Source organism: Thunnus thynnus, chromosome 23, assembly GCF_963924715.1.
Source record: "Thunnus thynnus chromosome 23, fThuThy2.1, whole genome shotgun sequence".
Lineage (NCBI taxonomy): Eukaryota > Metazoa > Chordata > Actinopteri > Scombriformes > Scombridae > Thunnus > Thunnus thynnus.
The window spans coordinates 12451725-12471232 of NC_089539.1; the positions used below are offsets into that span (position 1 = coordinate 12451725).

At 39.2% G+C, this 19508-nt stretch overlaps 2 protein-coding genes across 2 annotated transcripts in view; both read left to right on the forward strand.

Annotated features, from left to right (window-relative positions):
• Window positions 1-583: 583 nt before the first annotated feature.
• sypl1 (synaptophysin-like 1) lies at window positions 584-9177 on the forward strand. The gene is made up of 5 exons (XM_067581690.1): window positions 584-1311; window positions 5782-5900; window positions 6084-6288; window positions 6376-6567; window positions 7000-9177. The coding sequence occupies exons 1-5, from the start codon at window positions 1240-1242 to the stop codon at window positions 7129-7131; spliced, it is 720 nt and encodes a 239-aa protein (XP_067437791.1). The 5' UTR covers window positions 584-1239; the 3' UTR covers window positions 7132-9177.
• A 5431-nt stretch (window positions 9178-14608) lies between these two features.
• Window positions 14609-19508, forward strand: part of atxn7l1 (ataxin 7-like 1) — a 36638-nt gene continuing 31738 nt past the window's right edge. Inside the window, exons 1-2 of the mRNA XM_067582543.1 lie at window positions 14609-14784; window positions 15233-15307. Of these exons, the coding sequence (XP_067438644.1) occupies window positions 14688-14784; window positions 15233-15307 (172 nt within the window). The 5' untranslated portion in view covers window positions 14609-14687. The remainder of the gene's footprint in view (window positions 14785-15232; window positions 15308-19508) is intronic.

The following is a 19508-nucleotide window of genomic DNA, read 5'->3' on the forward strand; positions in this document are numbered from 1 at the left end:
TTGTTTAAGAAGTTAATCTGGATTTAATATTGCACTTCAATAAAGTTTGGGGGATTTGCGAAAAACAGGTTTTAAAAAAAAGCAGAATGCTCAAAATTGTTCCAGCACAGACCGATATATCCTGACTATATCAGGCTAAATAGCATTCCTCATGAGGACTAAACTAATTTTCATGTGTAAAATTATCAGAGTGACCCGTTAATCTATTAAGATGAATTTAATTTCTGTCTTTCTTATGGAGAAATGTAGTGTAATTTTTAAAATAAGTGCATGGATAAATTTAACTTTAAGCTGTCTCATGTTAGACACGTAGCAAGTCAAGCAGTCTTGTCTTTTTGGGGTGAAATGACCCTTTATTAATTTTAACTGTGAGTTCATGGCTGCAGCTGGTGTTTGAGGTAAACCTCTTTCCTTTTTCTGCGTTGAAAGGATTTTTGAGAAACTGCTGTGTGATCTGAATCGGTCATATGACCCAGTCAGCAAGCAAAGAGGCGTCACACACGCAGTAACTGCAGCCTGGTCCAATGAAACCTCACTGTAGGACACTTCCGATGCCTTTTGCCTACTCGAGACTTGTTGGAGTCCACTATAACTTTCATGTGGATCCGAATCCCCTTCTGCGCATGTATTGTATTTGGTAATCAACTGCTTACATAGTAGCTGCGTATTATTTTAAGCTGTCTTTCTGGTATTTGACAGCTGGACTAACTTTTTTTTTCCAGTCCAGTAAAAGAAAAGACAAACTTTCTTGCAATAGTGTGGAACCCATTGGATAAGGTGACGCTTTTTCATTTAGCATCCCTTTCCTGTAACTAAACCTACATGACGCTTCTTACCGAAAGCAAAACGCAAATTTGGCACACTTTCCGCGCTTTATCCGCTACATCGCCTGCGCGCATCACCAACCAAGCAGAGCTTCAGTTTTTCAAGCTACACTGCAAAAAATATCCACCTACCACTTATTATTTTTCCGTTAACATCTTTTATGAAAAGTTCTGAAACTGTATTTTCATTGAGTGTGGTGATTTCACATTCATAGTAGACGTTTTCAATCTATTTGGCGCAAAGTTGGACTCTAAGACTCACTTTAAATAACTTAAAGTCGTCATTTTTTGCAGCGTTGGCAGTAAAACCACGTCATTCTGTCAAAAAAAAAACCCTCCCCCTTTTTCCTCCCTGTTGGACCAACATCCACAGTTAAGAACAACTGGATAAAGATTTTGGACCTGAAGCAAAACCATGATGACCGGATTTCGGCTGAACTTGTCACCGCTGAAGGAGCCGCTGGGCTTCGTTAAACTGGTGGAGTGGGTAAGTTAGATATATATGAGTGTGTGTGTGAGTGAGTGTATGTGTGTGTTTGTGTGTGTGTGTGTATGTGTGTGTGTCATACCCAGAGGACAGGGAGGTCCACTTCTTTTCTTTTGGTCTTTTTTCCCCTTTCCTAAGCGATTTTCATCACATTCCTTCAAAAAAGTCACTGAAGTCATCTGTGTTGGGGGTATTTGTGAGAGATAAAGATGGAAAAATTGTTAGTAAACACCCCAAAAATTAAAATAAGTTAATCACACTTTCATACAAAGGATAAAAGCTTTTATATATCAGCAGCTTACGGTTTTCTGCAAATTTATTTATGACCAATTTAGGATTTTCTCAAAAATATTTTCATTTATCTTGACTTGTCTGTCTGCATCTGTTTACTACCTTGAACATTGTGAATTTATAGCTTTAATATTCATAGATTGAATTTGATTGGACGAACAAAAAGTTAGGGTAAAGGTAAAGTGTGTCCACTGCAGATGGATTTGCTGGTTGCATGGGCCTGCCCTTCAAATAACAAACAGTTATAGATTAATGCGTCTCTCACCAATAATTTACCTCTGAATAACTGTGTAGACAGTTGATATATTTTGTCTGCTGACACACACACACACACGCACACGCACACACACACAGTTTGTCTGTCATGAGAGAACATGTAACAGTTTCTCACTGAAAGTCCAGTAATCAGCAACTGGGTCAGAGGAATCCAGTGTGGGTAATGCAACTCAGCTACAGTTTCTCTCAGCTGTTCTATTTTCTCATAATACACACACACACACACACACACACACACACATCCAGAGCTATAGAGCCACAGAAACACCCAGTCATCTGACTCAGGACAATGCTCTGTGTGAGTGAGTGAGTGTGTATAACTGTGTTGGCCTTATGTAACACTTATTTAACACAACTTATTTTCTTATTCAAAAGGGCATAGATGATAAATTGTGTGCACACATCCGCTCATTTATGCTCGTACTGCAACCGTTAATTGATTGAATCGATCGAATGCCAGAAATTTGCTTGTTTCTGCTTCTCAAATGTGAAGATTCAGGGCTTTTCTTTGTCATACATGATAGCGAACTGAATACTTTTGGGCTTTGGACTGTTGGTCAGACGAAACAAGATATTTAAAGATATTGCCTTTGACTGAGAAATTATGATCTTTTTAAAAAAATATTTACTGACATTTTACAGACAAATGATTAATTGATTAGAGGAGGAAATAATCAGCACATTTACCGATAAGGAAAATAATTGTTAGTTGCCGCCCTACTTGGAATGTCCTGCTGTATGTGCTAATGCAGGGGTCCAACCCACACAATAGTGCAATAGTGTGTAGTAATATCTACTGTATATAAAATATAATCAAGCACATCCAAGAGTTTGAAACATCAGCACAGATGGATACAAATAAATAGTTGAGCGAACATAAACTTTTTATTGGTACAAAATATCACTTTTAAAAATATGAATTCTAGACTTGTCTTATTTTTGTTAGTCGGTTTATCCAACTGATAAAAAATTCTTAGGAAATGTATTATTTAAAAAACATATTTTATTGCATTATCTAAGTCATAATCATCACATCTATACAACAACCTAAAGGCTGATTAGCTACTATTAGGTTGCCATGCCATATCTGAGATACAAATAATAATATAGATATAAAAAAGTGATGCATGGGCACATTTGTTTCATTGCTGCACTTCATACTTTTTTTTAATATCTGTACACTTCACTTTCAGTTACAAACATTTGAATATAATCTTCAACGTAACCAAGATAACAAGCTCAACTTGTCACTGCAAAGTTTTTAAAATGAAGCAGGTGTACACATGCCTAGCAACACGTTCATTAGTGAATAATGTAACTGTAATAATGTTAAAATAATGCACTACTGTGGAAATGGAAGTTAATGATATTATTTCTGAGTTATGGCTGAATGGTTCGCCACCTCCACACTGGATCACCACGTCCATCTAGCTTGTACATTTCTGAGTGACCCAAATGAAAAAGCTTGTTTACATGGCACAGAAGTGGTTTGGTTTAAACATTCATACCTCCAGAGATACTATCTTAAACAGGAAGAAGGGCTTTGGAGTAACAAACGCTGTGAGGCTGCGTCCTTTACTCAACATGCTGGATTGTGATGATGAAGCTGTTTCTCTGTTTTTTGGAGGGTGAGCCAGGTTTTTCTGGGTTTCTGAAGGAAACTTAGTGGCAAAATGGACACAAGCTCTGCTGGATTTTTGGTTTGGTCGGACTGACCTGGACTCAATGACCTCTGTGTAAGAACTAGAGGGAACACTGCTGATTATTCTGGTTGTTATATTTCAGATTGATGAGGATATTTGTCTTTTTTTTTTACAGCTAAAGTCAGATTACAGGTCCTTATCAGAAGCTATCCACACATACCTCTAACTTCTATCACAGACTAATACTGGAAGCATGACTGACTACTCTAGTGTCAGGCACTGTTTGTGCTTTCTGTTATTTATGCTCAGTTTAAAATCTGTGTGTGTGTTTGGTTGCTGCATGCTTGTTACAGTTGTTCATGCTGTGGCTCCATGACCTCGTAATGGAAGTGTTACGGTGAAACAAGAGCGCGAGCAAAGTAGCTTACTGTGGTGTCTCGCCAGAAAAACAGGAAGTGGCAGCCAGTGACATCTGGAGAAACATCTGGAGAGAGGCCTCGAGGTGTGGGTGTGTGTGTGTAAATGTACAGTATGTGTGTGTGTGCACGTGGGTCTTGTGGTGTAAACCTTAAGGCTAAAAGTTGAGCCGCCCCTTTGTAAGCATTTTATGAGTATGTGTGACACAGTTGTGCTGATGAAACAGAATTTAAGAAGCCGGTTGAAATGTGTTTTTTTTTTTTTTAGAGATTATTTTGTGTGTGTCATCACCTTTCAATGTGTGATCTCAATCAAATATCACAACCTTTGTCATGCTATGTGATCTTGTCCACTGCCTGCTGTCTGCTACAGTATAATAAAAATACCTTGAAGCATTTTCAAGTGTTTAGTTGCACATCGTGTCATGGTAGCCTACTAGTTAAGACACATGCCACGTAACCGCAACATCTGTGGTTCCTTTCCAGCTGTGAATCTTTGCCCTGACTCTATTTCCTGTTATCCCTCAACTGTCACTGTCTAATTAACACATAAAATGGCCAAAAATATATATTTAAAAAAACATTGTTGCAAGAGTTTTCGCTGGTTTCCTGGCAACCTCACAGTGACAACAAGACTCCAGGAAGTCACTGCCTCCAGAGAAATAGTCCTGCTCATAACCCCATGTAAAACCACAACTTGTCATTTTTACACTTCGGTTTTTGTAACAATTAAACAAACAAGATATAAAATGTTAATTTGTGAGCTTTAGAGGTGTCAGTAGGCAGATTTTTTTTACCTTTGGACAGAGCCAGGCTAGCTAGTTTTTCCGTCTTTATGCTAAGCTAAGCCAACTGGCTGCCAGACCCAGCTACACTCTGCACCAACAGTTATGAAGGCAGTGTTAATCTTCTCCTCTAACTCTTGGCAGCGAAGCAAATGTTGAACCCATCCTTTAAAGTTTACATGATCAGAGAAACTCTTTTCAGTAGAGTTTTCAAGGCAATGTGTTAAAAAGAGTTCAAGATAGCTGCTGACTTAAGCAAGACAGTTGCTCAGTGTTTGGCTCAATTCTGTGATGGTATCTTTGAACTAGTGCTGCTCTGTAGTGCAGCTGTCTGTTGCACTGAAAGGCTGATGACATGTTATCTTGATATGAAGCAATATGAAGCTGTGAAAACTGTTGACAACTTTAATCATTTCTACAGAATACTGTAAACTATGTTGCACATTTTCTTGCCAGATCTTCTTTTCTACTCTTAAATGTCAGGAAATCGATATCGGTGTGAGTCGGACTGAGGTTAATACCCATCAAATTATATGATCAGTGTTTCACCCACTGCAGCGTGAGGGTTAAGCTTAGTCGCAGCCACTCTGACTAAAAGAATTCAGCATGTGTTGGTTTTAAGGAGAGTATTAGTGTCACATGGCCTACACGCTGAATCAGATGCTTTTCTGCCCCTGCAAGAAAAAATTCAATAGCTGAATGGCAGCATTAGAGTAGCCACTCTGCAAGCCTCATTTTATTGTATTTTATTTCAACAGATTTGCTTTTATCTTCAGACAGTAAAAAGTTAATTCCTCGATTCACTCATTAATCAGGATTTATTAAATCCTTGAAAATGTTACCTTCCTATAAACAAAAGATCTTTTCAGTTGCCATCTTTGTTCTGGGTGTTAAGTTCTGGTGAAGTTATACTGTGCTTTCAAACTGTGCTGTACCTTTGTGTAGTTATGATTTGCTTAAGTATGGTTTGCATTTAACAATCAGTCTGTCGTCATAAAATCACCCCTTCCTGTTTAACAAATCTCCTTATCTCCTGCCCTCTTTTGTCTGTCCAAATAGCTCACAGCCATATTTGCTTTTGGAAGCTGTGGCGGGTTCTCAGGGAGGAACATCATATCTCTCTTCTGTGGCGATGGCAGGAACGAAACTCTCAACGCCAACTTTCACTACCCATTTAGGTGAGAATTCCAGCACGTTCCATCACGTCGGGCTCAGCTTTGAAATGTCGCTAGTCATCTGTTAACTGATTGATTTCATCTTCACAGATAATAAATCAATTCTAGGGCAGCGTGTGAAGGAATGACCGTTAAATCACAACAGTAAATGATTATTTAAATCTTCCCCCCTTGTGTTGTGGTCAGGTTAAGCCAGGTCCCACTCATTGAGGGAAACACCACTATTTGTAATCACTCCGTCACGGCGACACACATGGTGGGAGACTCGGCCTCCTCGTCGGAGTTCTTCGTGGGTGTTGCCATCATCTGCTTCCTGTATAGCATGGTGGCTCTGTTGGTTTACTTGGGCTACATGCACGTCTACAAGGACTCTGACTTTGGACCCATTTTTGTGAGTATTGATCTAAACTTAAATCAAATCCTGAAACGGATGAAGTATTAGATCTGAAATTTCTCACGCATCCACTCTTATTTCCAGGATTTTATGATCACAGCGGCCCTGGTGTTCCTGTGGCTGGTGTGTTCATCCGCCTGGGCAAAGGGCCTGCAGAACGTGAAGGATGCCACGGACACCGATGGCATCAGCGCCACGCTGGCACTCTGCAAGGGGAGTAACATCACCTGTGAGGTCACGGAGTTCGCCAACATGCGGACGCTCAACATCTCAGTGGTGAGAAGAAACAAAAAAGATTAATTCATTTCCATTTAAAACCAATTCTGATGATGAGCTCATCTGTTTGGTTCTAGCCTGTGAATTTGACCAGTTGAAATTATAGAGTCATTGATCATCTGGCAGGGTCTCATCACCCCAGTTTATGTAATAGTATGCTAGCAGACTGCATCATAAACATCAAGCAGCCTGACTCGCAGTCATGAGACACTGAGCAATAACAACTTTCATTTTCCTCAGACACTATTGCTGTGCTCTACTCGGTATTTCCTGTGTCACAAGTCCAAAGCAAATTCATTGGAATGAACACAAATGTGGCCACAGTGTGAGTCCACACACTGTCGGATATATTTTCTTTTTGTTTTCAAGAGTTCAAAAAAAATTTTTTTAGTAATATTTAACTATACTTTTTTCCTGTTCTCATTCTTCTAGGTGTTTGGCTACCTCAACATGTTTGTGTGGGCGGGCAATGCCTGGTTTGTGTACAAGGAGACCCGCTGGCACTCTCAGAAATTCTCCTCCCCACCCGGACCTGGAAGGCAACAGGTCCCTGCGCCCATCTAACAACACACACTGCAACACACACGCACACACAAGTAACCCCAGACACAGAGGAGACAGACACAAGCAGACTCGGAAACAGACACAGTTAGAGCACAGGTACACACACACATGCACACACACATAATGCTCTGTGAAGACAAGGAGATGAAAGATAAATTGGTAGATGATCAATATAAAAGCTGTTGTCTTGGATTTGGACCTTTTCAGCACAGTAGCAGCTGTCCTACAATGCTACAAGTCATAGGAGAGTTGAATTGGCATTTTAGAACCCATATCATGCCCTGCACATTCATGGTACACTTTAACTGTTAAGAACAGTTCTGAAAGACATGTAAATTTCCCCAAAAATATTCTCTATAGGGCGAAAGCAACCCTGCAGGGGTGGCAGTACAAGGAGAAGGAGGCATGATACCTATATTTCATGTGTAGATTAGCTTTTATGTTTTATTTTTACCTGTTCCATGTATACTATAGCAACACCAATGCAATTAGTATGTCAAAACCTTTATTTGTGCCTGCTTACAACAACACCAAGATGGTTTCTTATGCTTTAGTAAGCAGATAGACGTGCAGACAATGACCAAATGTGTTCACAACTTGAGCTTTATAGCAGCGTTATGGCTCACAAAGTCTAGCGGTTCTCTCACTTCCCTGTTCCCATTTTAGAATACTGGTTGAAATTGTTTTGCTTAATTATATGCTGATGAATGTAAGGTACTTTGTTGATTTAATTTTCTGTCGCAATAAGTATATAAATGTGATCACGATTTTCAGGGTGAAAGAGAGGTAATGTTGTCTGTAGTGCACTATGAATCTCTATACCTTATTATCATATCAGAAAATTACATTCATTGTACTGTATATTACTGACATACAGTATATTGCATAAATTTGATATTGGCGTTAATATTGAGCCATACATTTGCGTATGTCTTAAATGTGTGGACTTATTGCACGTTTTGTATGTTTTTAGATTAAAAGCGTTTGTGTATGCACTCAAATATTCATTCATTCATTCATTGACTCTCTCACAGTTACACCGTTTGCCACCTAGTGGCTAAAACAATCACATTTTTTAATTTTCCTCCTGTCTGCAATAGTGTGAGTGCAGAAATGTATACACTGATGAAGGCATTATTCTTTACTCATTAAAATAAGTATATATCAGTTAGCACCAAGGATGAGATGTAGATGAAGAAGCAGACAAGTTAGTGAAAGATGTTGAAGTTGTTCCTAGTTTGTACATTCTGCTCTCATATGGTGCTTAATATGCTTTTATGATGCCACTCAAAGCACTGTGAGTGTGTACATTTCTAAAGAATACTTGATTGAGAGTTGGGAACTTAATTAGTTCAGGAAAATCTTGCCATGTGAGTGCCTCCAAGGTTTGAAATCTTCCAGTTTCAGGCTTTGAGTTGTTTAGTCTCTATTAAGGTACCAGCTGAAGGTTAAATCCTTCCATGATTTAAAAAAAAATCTTTTTTTTTTTTTTTGTCATCATGTTGAATGTATTAGTGACTTCTTTACTTATTTTCCATTACTGTTAAACACTACAATCTGCCAAAGCTCTATTCTTTTCTTCCCAAATTAAACTCATTAAATATCGCCATGTGGTATTAAATGATTTATTTTGTTGTCATTCAAACCAGTCCGTCTTCATTTTCCGTTGGTATTTTTTGTTGTTTTACTTTTCATTTTCAGTACATAGTATGTAGAAGGTTAGTTGAAGTAATTCCTGATTGTGTTTTTCTTTTATGTCTGTTGCCTTTTGATATTGTAAAAATGTAAGCGGGTTGATGTAGATCCATTTAACTTTACCCAAGGACAAAGTTAAATGAAGCAACGAGCATGCGGGGTGTACTGGTTATGCCTCTGCACTCTTGTAATCATCATCCAACCAGCTATAGCTTTGTCAATGATTCATATGCATTTAACCTGCCAAACCGTCTCATTCAAGAGATATACATCCACTCTGTGACATGCAAAATTTCAATGTGCCTTTGTTTTGTTTTTGCAATAAAAATGAATGATTTTTTTTTTCATTGATCTCTTTGGTGATTTCCCTGTTTGTGTGTGGTTGTATGTACTGTATGTGTGCACATACATGTGTTTTTATATTTGCAGATTTAAACATCTAAAGTTAAATATACAGAATTATAACTGTTTGGATTCAACTGGTCTGTAGTGATCAAATCTGGTGGGAATAAAAGGTTAAACAAGAGTGAAAGCATTTAAAGCTGTAGAAGCATTTATGATAAAAAAAAAAAAAAAGATTATTATTATTAACAGTACTTTTTATTTTTAGGTTTGTCAGAACATCGTGGTCGAGTTATTCTGTGCATGTATGAGAGTGACAGAGAAAGAGAGAGCTGAAGAATAGATAACTGTGCTGGTTTGTGTACAATATGAGGAAGACAGGAAGCATTGCCTTCAACCACAAATGATTATAAGTGTGTATGGACTGGTGTGTGTGTGTGTGTGTGTGTGTGTGTGTGTGTGTGTGTGTGTGTGTGTGTGTGTGTGTGTGTGTGTGTGTGTGTGTGTGCACATGCGCAAATATGAATCAGACCTGATTTGACACAACAGCATAAACTAATCAAGGTCATTTCCTTGCCCTAATTTAAATCTATCATTTCCTCTGTACTGTATCTTCACCCTCATATGACTCTCTTGCTCTCATTCTGATAAAGCTAAAAAGAAAATGTGCTTGTTGTGTCATGTGATCATTGGCGTTTATGCATTAGATTCTTTAGTTCTGTTCAGGGTTTATAACACCAGACAGTAATGCATTTGCCATGAAGTGGGACATTTACAGTATGTGAGAGTGTGGGTGAGAGAGTGAGTGCTTAATCCCACCTGGATTTTTTTTTTTTTCCTAGATTTGTGGTGATTATCTGCACCTGTGGACGTTTCATTCAGATGAGGTAAAGATATGCAGCTGTACAATATAACTGCTGTGGTGCATCTGTGAATAAAAATGGTATCCAAAAGACCACTTGCTTCAATATTATCAGAGAAACATTGTGGTTTACGTCAAGTTTCTTGAAACGTAGATGGTTCCATGCGCTACCACCATTCAGCCTGATTTTGCACATGAAGTGCAGCTTCTGTTTTCAGCCGCAAGAGGGCAATGTAGTGCCATGCGCTTTACTACTCAAGACACTCAAAGAAGCCTGCTGTATAACGTCTTGGGGAAACCTTGAGCTCAATGAAACTGATTGATCAGGAGAATTCAGAGAATTTAGTTTCTCAATTAAAGTCACTTGTCATATCTATACTTTTTTATTTACTTCAACATCCTATTTATATGACTGCAATGTGTGGTAGGATTTAAACACATTTTGACATGCAGCAGTAGGAAAATCACAGGTGTAATTCATATAATGAATTAACGTTGGCTGGAGCCTATTTAGCTGCTTAGTTTTAGAGTCTTGCTATTGTGCATGCTGACTCACTGACACACTGTCATGACTTAAAGACCTATTTTTTAACAGAATGCATTATTACTTGTCATAGCAGGAAAAGCACAGATGTTACTAATAGCATTATCGATGGCTCTTTTCCATTTAGGTGTCACAGAAAACCATCCAGCGTGCACAACACGAGGGTTCCTGAAACCTGCCCACGTAAATGGAATTCAGCGATGACTCATGTTATGAATTGCGCCTGTGCTTTTCCTGGTATGACGTTAAAAAGGTCTTCCTTGAAAAGGGTCTTTTGGGACACTTGAATAGAACTGAGACATTGTTATAAGGTCTATTGACATGTCCCAAGAATCCCCATTTAATGCTGTTAGTTATATTATATAAAGTTATATTTTGGAAGCTACAATTAAAGTCAAATTATACATTTTGTATGGGATTAAACTTGTGTCATAATTTAAAAGAATATAATCCCATACATTTTGCTAGGGACATCTTGTAGCTTCTTGAAAGACCCCAGTCTCTGGGCACTTGTGGTGTCCAACCTCTGACCTCACATGCACAATGTTGCTACACAATTCAGACTTCACTTTTAGTGAATTTTTAGTGACATTTTAGTGAAACTAGCATAAAACAATAAACTTTTTGCTGTGTGCACAACTGAACAAGTCACTGTAATGCTGCAGCTTTAACCTTAAAATGTCATCTGGGCTACTAACCCCGTAATGTTGGTAAAGCAGTTTTACTGTTATTAATAGCTTTGACCTCCTCTTTCCAAAATCCATTATTACTTTGCAACATTCTGGCAAGCATAATAGTACTATATTGTTTTAATGAAGCAGAAAGAAGAGTTAAATCTAGCACTGGTGCGTTTCTTTCTTTCTTTCTTTTTTTTTTTTAACTCAAACAAGGGCCCACGTCTAATGTTTTCCGCCTCAAGACACACCATAAAAAGGCACAGCAGTGTGCAGTTCATTCACATGTTAATTCCAGCCACTTCTTATTTATTTTTATATATATATATTTTTTTTTAAAAAAAGGCAAATTGCCACCTTATTTCACAATAGTACAGATAGCATAGATCCCTTGCATATTAAGGGCATTTGCCTGGTATACTGTATGCTTTGTGCTGAGACCAGACCAATTAAATCAATACCAATATTAATATTGCTACCTTCATTAAATAACAACATTTTCCAGTCATAGCAACAGGCATATGGCCTGCAGTCTCCATTCTGTATCGTCATCATATCCAGGGATGTGCATAAGATCTGTGGACACAAAAATCAAGCCATGATGCTGATACTGTGCCCTACACAATGTTATGCAATACTATCAATCGTGTCGTCAATCCTTCTTCACCTACCAAGCATGTATTTTCATAGAAAGATCATAGACATCAGAGCCAATGTCATTCAACTGACTTACGCTGTCTCTGTTGTACCTTCAAAGCTGCCAGTTTTCTCTAACTTTGAGCTCAAGTCTGTTGTGAACTTAAAGGAAATGATAAGAGGGATAAAATCAACAACCTGCAATCTAGATACACACCTGACACATGATCTCAAATAGATTATTGATCCTGTGGGTCCCTCCATTGTTTCTATTATTAATAGCTCTCTAATCACTGGAAACTTTCCATCCAGTTTTAAACATGCTGTGATACAACCCCTCTTAAAAAATCTAACCTTGACCCTGTTAATCCAGCCAACTATAGGCCTATATCTAAGATGCCATTTTTATCAAAAGTTTCAATCAGTTTAAATTTCAATTAGGCTTTCACTTTATATACAGCACAGAGACAACTCTCCTTAAAGTGACTATGACCTTCTTTTAAACACAGATGCAGGCCTCTGTTTGATTTGAGTTCTTCTTGACATCAGCTCTGCTTTTGATACAATAGATCATGAGCTTTTCTCTTTTAAATCATTTGAGGGATTGAGTAGGTATCTCAGGTCATGCTTTTAACTGGTTTAAATCTTATCTTTCTTATAGAACACTCTCAGTACTGCTTGGTAACTCCTCATCTTTCTCTACTTATATTACTTGTGGGGTGCCACAAGGTTCTATTCTGGGTCCAGTCCTTTTCTCAATATATATGCTCCCATTAGGTCACATAATGCAAAGACATAATGTGTCCTACCACTGTTATGCAGACAATACCCAGATATACTGTATATACCCATCACCCCAAATGACCCAAATAGCCTAATCTACCTGCAAAACTGTTTAAGTGAAATTAAAGAGTGGATGTATCAACACTACCTGCAGCTTAACAGTAATGAAACAGAGGTACTACTAATTGGTCCACGCTGCGCAGCTGAGCAGCTCAAGCACCAGCTGGGCTCTCTAGCTCCCTATAAAACACATTCTGCTAGAAGTTTAGGGGTTATATTTGTCTCTAACCTCACCTTTGAGGAACAGGCAAGAAAGTTGTCCAAATGTGTTTCTTTTTACAATTGAGAACCATCTCCAAAATTAAACCTTTTCTGTCCTTCAGTGATTTGGAGAAGGTCATACATGCTTTTATCGTTTCCAGACTTGACTATTGCAACTCTCTGTACTCGTGCCTTAGTCAGAAGCAATTGTCACGCCTACAACTGGTCCAGAATTCAGCTGCCAGGCTTTTATTGGGTATTAAGAAAGGGGATCACATTACACCTGTTTTAGCATCATTGCACTGGCTCCCTTTACATTTCAGAGTTGATTAAAAAATTTTATTACTTACTTTTAAAGCCCAACTTGGACTGGCCCCAGAATATATAACAGACCTCTTAAAATTCTATGAACCTGAATGTGATCTTAGATCATCTAAGCAGTTACTCCTCAATGTTCACAGGTCCAATTTTTTAACCAAAGGGGATCAGGCTTTTGCTGTCAGGCCCCCCGAAACTCTGCAATGCACTTCCTATAGACATCAGACTGTGTTCAAATCTGTGAACCTACTCTTTTAGGATGGCATTCTTGTAATGTACCAATGTTGAGTGTGTGTGTGTATGCTTCTACACACATATATTTGTTTCTGTGTAGATATGAATGGGTGACAAATTAAAGGAAAAACTGGTACAGGTCTGAATGCTTGACCCCTACAGTGAGGGGATTAGGTGGCTCTGTTATGCTGTGGGGGGCATTTTGCTGGCACGGTTTGGGTCCACTTGTCCCCTTAGAGGGAAGGGTCACTGCAAATCAATACAAAGTTGTTCTGAGTCATCACCTTAATCCTATGATGAAACATTTCTATCCTGATGGGAGTGGTCTCTTCCACGATGACAATGCCCCAATTCACAGGGCACAAGGGGTCACTGAATGGTTTGATGAGTATGAAAATGATGTGAATCATATGTTATGGCCTTCGCAGTCACCAGATCTCAACCCAGTTGAATACCTGTGGGAAATTTTGAACTGACATGTTAGACAGCGCTCTCCACCATCATCATCAAAACACCAAATGAGGGAATATTTTTTTGAAGAATGGTGTTCCTCAACCTTGACATTGATTCAACAAGTCTCTCAAACTCTTCTGGAGGGATGACCACCATTCTTCCATTAAAATTTATATTTATAAATGGATTTTATCACCTTGTTTCACCTCAGTAATATTCTACTATTTTATTTGTTCTTGATCTACCTTAGCACTGTCTTAATAGTTATTCTTACTGTCTCTACTCATTTAATCTGTTCTATTTTTATTGCCTTGTGAAGCACTTTGTAACATTTATTTTGACAAGTGCAATATGAATAAAGATATTATTATTATTATTATTATTATTATTATTATTATTATTATTATTATTACACACAGGCCAAGTACATTATGACTGTTTTTGTATTCTTCTCTTTTTATTTTATTTAAAAAAAAATGTAATTTCTAATCTTTCCTAATGTGCTCTCATGTGACCTTGTTACTGTCCGACGGTGAGCACCCTGTGTAATATTAAGAGGCTTTCAGCTGTACCTGCAAACTGAACTTTTGAACTCGTGAATAGCCGCCCTGTGTCCGACCGATGCCGAACGAGCCCGAAGCGTGCCGACAGTGACGTCAGCGTATCTCGTTCTTTCGTTTTTCGCCTGCTGCTGCGTGCGAGAAGGAGAGAGAGGAAAAAACGGCTCTCAGCAAAGCAACAAGAAGGAAGAGCAATGGCGACACTGGATCGCCAAATACCAAGTCCGGATACCTTCCTTTGCGAGCCTTGGTCTTCCTTCGTCAGTGCGGCTAAATTACGTTTTGTTGACAGTAAGTTCGCACGTCGGTAGCGTTGTTGTTTTTGCGGACAAACTGTCGGGAAGTGCGTGGTCCAACTGTCTGTGATTGAGTTGAGTTAAGCTCCTCCACCATGCAGGGTCTGTCAAAGCGCAGCAAAGTAACTGTCAAAAAATATCACCACGAAATGCAATATTAATAGGTTGCTTTGGCAGACGTGCACAGACGAAGTGGACAAAGCTAACCGTTACAGTGCGGAGTTTGTGCGGTTGACGCGAGCAGTAAAATGAAACCCGCAACTGTCCAGGTGTAAGTTTGTTAGCTTTGACAGCTCCACTTGATTCAGGAAGCCAGCTCAGGCGCTAGCAAGCTAATGCTAACCCGACAGCCAGCCTCAGACCAGCATGGCTCCAACGCATGGCCCCAAAGTTTGTTGTGAATGCTCCTGCGTGTTTGTAAGTGTCTGTTTTTGTCTACCCAGACGCAGACTCGTCCTTGGAGAACAGCGACAAAGAGCTTTACTGCCTCGGTGAAGCCGTGAAGCTCCGCAAAGAAGGTGAGGAAGTTACATTAATACACACAACGCTGTCACGATGATGGGTTGTTGTTGTTGTTGTTGTTGTTGTTATTGTTGGGAAGAAATACCACCCATGCGCTACAGTATTAAGGATGACAGGATATTTCTGTTTTAACTACTTTTCACATATATTACCATTTATTAGTGCTGCCATTCGGTTTTTCTTATCAGTGAGGTCATACGTATTAAATAAACCTGTAATGAGTGTTGACAACTACGATATGTATCCTCTATTTAGGTTGCAACTAACAGTTGTTTTCTGTATCAATTAAGTTGGCCGTTGATTTCTCTTTTAATAATTTTGTGTACAAAATGTCATAAAATAGTGAACAGTGTCCATAATAAGTTCTCACAGCCCAAGGTGACATATTACTTGATATGGTTGACCTCTTGTTCAAAAGCTAAATATATTCAGTTTACAATTATATGTGACAAAGAGAAGCATCAAGTCTTCACATATAAAAAACTGGAGTCAGTGAATGTTTGATATCTTGGTGTGACTGAAACGATCAATCGATTATAAAAATAGTTGCCAATTAATTTGTCGACTGCCAATCAACAGAACAAAAAAAAAAAATACTGTTCATTAGAATGGCATCAAATATTAACCAGTAGTTGTTACATACATCTTGTGATGTGCTGGGATATCTTAAATATCATGGAGCAAGTGAAATGTGATGAATAGGATGATGGAAGTTGCGGCTCTATCTTTGAAGCAGAAATTGCATATTTTTCCTTTTTCGGGTGTTTTGCTGGTGAAAAAGACTGTGTTTGTCACTGCTGCTTTGCTGAGTTGACGTTTGTGAAAGAATTGCACTAGTTTCAGTACCAGTCTATCATAGTTTCAGCAGAGGGCCAAGTAAAAACTAGTGGGCATCAGAAGTATATTATTTTTTTGTTAATGTTGTATGTTAATGTAACTTTAATTAAGCTATTGTGCAGTTAGCTGGAGAATAGAGGTGCTGAATTCTGTTTTTCAGTGTTACCTGTTGTCTAAGACAAACTGTAGTCCCGTGATCTCTGGATATGTTATCTACATGTGTTTGATTGGGGAACGTTATCAGAGTATTTTTGATAATTTCAGTCAGAGCCTGAGACTGAACAGACCTAATGGGCTCTGCACGTGACTGCCCGAAAGTCTTTCTTGTTTTTTTCTTAACTGTGTTGTATTTGGGCTCTTGTTTAAAAATTCAGTTTATGTATTTTGTTTACAAGGAGGAGGTTGTGGGGTGTGGAGGATTGTCCTTAAGCAGTGAGTGGGTACCTCCGCCCCCCCAACCCCTCCAGGGACAGAGCCAGAGGAGTTCCTCCTCACCTCACCACGTATAAATACCCACAGGAGCACGCGCTGCACGGTTGAGTCATTCCTGAAATTTTGAGCGTGCTGCAGCCCTCGTACAAACGCACACAGCTAGGGAAACTCTTCACACTCTCACTGGTCGAATACCAACCCCTCCTCCCACACACACACACATACGCACACACACACACTCACATGCCTCATCTTCCTCTCTCAGAGCCAGACTGGAGCGCTGTTTCCAGAATCGCTGATCTGTTGGCTGGCAACTTGACACTAAGGCCTGCTGAGAGTGATATACACACGCACACTCACACACACACATAGACAAGCCTAGCAAACACACGAGGACACACATTTTAAATGCTTTATTTGTATATTTGTATGTAGCAGGAATAAAGCGTGACTCATATATTACATGTTAACTCACTTGACACTTCAGTCCACACACGTACTGAATATTTGTAGATGGTACAACCAGGTTGGCAATAATTGTTGTGTGTGGTGCAGGATGTGATTGGTATCTCTGTCTTTCTCACACACGCACACACGCATACAGTGGAGATGTTGACAGCCAACAGCAACATAGTCCGACTAGACTGGCAGCCACTGTCATCGTCTCACTAGAAATAGGCGGTGCTGTAATACAGCTATGTGTATGATGACTACTCTTGTTAGCAGGAATAGGGATCAGCAGAAACTTCCTGATATGATAGTGATTCTTTAAACACCGATTCAGTATGTATTGATATTCTTTGAGTGTATTCTGAAGTATGAAAAAACAGCTGATTGATACTTGAGTGATAGTCTGTATTAGCTATATGAGGTAAGGTAGATTCAAATAACATGGTACAGTGCATTATTACAGATTACTTCAATGAAAAATGCATTAACAAAACAACGTAAAATGAGCTAAGTAAAAAAAAAACTGAATGAGCCAGTACTTTATATTGTCAGAATTGAAGCACAATCTGGAATAAAGGCAATTTATAGCAAAAAACTAACTTTAAGATAAGTGTAGTCAGTGAATTGAGGTTTTGTTGCCTCATGAATAGAAAATATTGAAGTTGAATTGGCTTGTTCTCGCAAAGGAAAACTTAGAGTACACTTGATGTGAATGCTTGATTGTAACGACAGTATCGCCTTCTGTGATCGGTCACTGAAACCACTCTTAGGGTTTATTTAATAAATGGCCTTGTGCAACAGTTTACCTGGCAGGAGTTCACTTTTTCAGCTTGGCTTTTTATATTGAGCCAAAACCACTACACGATCAGATGACTCTGATCTTGAAAACATTTTGCAATGAAAGCCCTCTGATAACTGGAAACTTTATACAGCGATCAGTGTGTGTACTTGGCAAGCAAGAAGAACAGTGGGTTAACCTTTTAAAATGATGAATATCACATCATCCCACAACACGTGTTGCGTTTCTACATGTGACATACCGTTCTAACAGCTTATTGTTATTTTGAACAACTTTACCTACAAGAAACCCCCTGCTGCCTACTTTTGGGTGCCGACTGCAAACCCTAACCCTAACCCTAACCCTTGGGCACCACCATCTTCAAGTAAAATCCGAGAACTAGCTTGAACTCTAAGAGTTAAATCTAGTTTTGTATCTATCAATCATTATTATAGATGTCCATTATAATCGTGCATGCTGGCACCAATGACATCCATAATCACCAGTCTGAGCTACTTAAGTCCGACTTTGTGCGCTTATTCAAAAACTCTGAACAAATCTGGGAATCACATTTACATATCCGGTCCAATCCCCACTTAGAGCCGTGGTTACGGATGTTTCAGCAAGCTACGATGGCTGCACACTTGGCTCTCTGCGGCCTGCAACTTCCATAAGGTCTCCTACATTGACAATCTTAACCTTTTATGGAAACGCAGACAACTGTTCTACATTAAAATATTCAGGGGGCTAAAATGCTGCGTGCAAACATTTGATACAGTACTGTCCACCCACGTGTTGCTCCGTCAGGCAGCCAAAACAACCCCCCTTCCCGCTCACAGTGACCAGTCCATCTACTATTGACATCCCCAGTATCCTGTCCCCAGTGACAGTGGTCTTCCCTGGAAGTTTTCTGCTGCAAACATGCTAGGACCTGTCATCTGTCCTCTTACTCTCCCTTCTTTTTTTCACAACCATTTCAAATAACTCCTCCACTGGACTCGACCATCCTAACCCCCCTCCTACGTTATGTGAGGCAATGTCCAATACTCATTTGGTCAGTTCCCTCTCGCCATCCTCTCCCCCTGGTGCCGTCCCTTACTCCCCCTGCGGGCCATCTGCTATTTCCACTCTCTCTGTGATTTGCAACAACAGATCCCCCCGCGGTTTTTCTTGAAAGCCTCGTAGGGGAGCAAATATGTGCAATTCACGTCCTGTTTGCTGTATGCCCGTTTCCTTTCCCTCTGCCCTGTCACCAAACAATTTTGGCCTCTTGAATGTGAGATCTCTTAGCAATAAATCCTTTATCATGGATTATTTTATTGTTTCTAATAATCTGGACTTTTTTATGATTACTGAGACATGGCTGTCACCAGGGGACACTGTTCCTGTACACTGTGATTTAGGCTACACCCCCTGATTTGGCATATTCTCGTATTCCCAGGTCTTCTGGAAGAGGGGTCTTGCTGTTTTTTATAAGTTTAAGTGCCATCCTGTTACCTGTGATGATTTTCTTTCCTTTTAAGTTTTTTAATCACTGGCCTTGCCCACTTACTCTGCATCTTAATTTATAGGCCTCCTAAATCAGTTTTATTTCTGAGTTTTCTGAGCTTTTATCTATTGTTATGCCTAAATATGCCAGGGTACTTATTCTTGGTAATTGTAATATTCATGTATGTTGTCCCTCCCAATCCCTCATCTCT

Excerpts from the sequence above, each read along its gene's own strand:
- sypl1 (XM_067581690.1), top strand. The coding sequence starts at position 1,240 with ATGATGACCGGATTTCGGCTGAACTTGTCACCGCTGAAGGAGCCGCTG. Across the intron at positions 1,312-5,781 it reads TCGTTAAACTGGTGGAGTGG|CTCACAGCCATATTTGCTTT; the intron begins GTAAGTTAGATA and ends CTGTCCAAATAG. Across the intron at positions 5,901-6,083 it reads AACTTTCACTACCCATTTAG|GTTAAGCCAGGTCCCACTCA; the intron begins GTGAGAATTCCA and ends TGTTGTGGTCAG.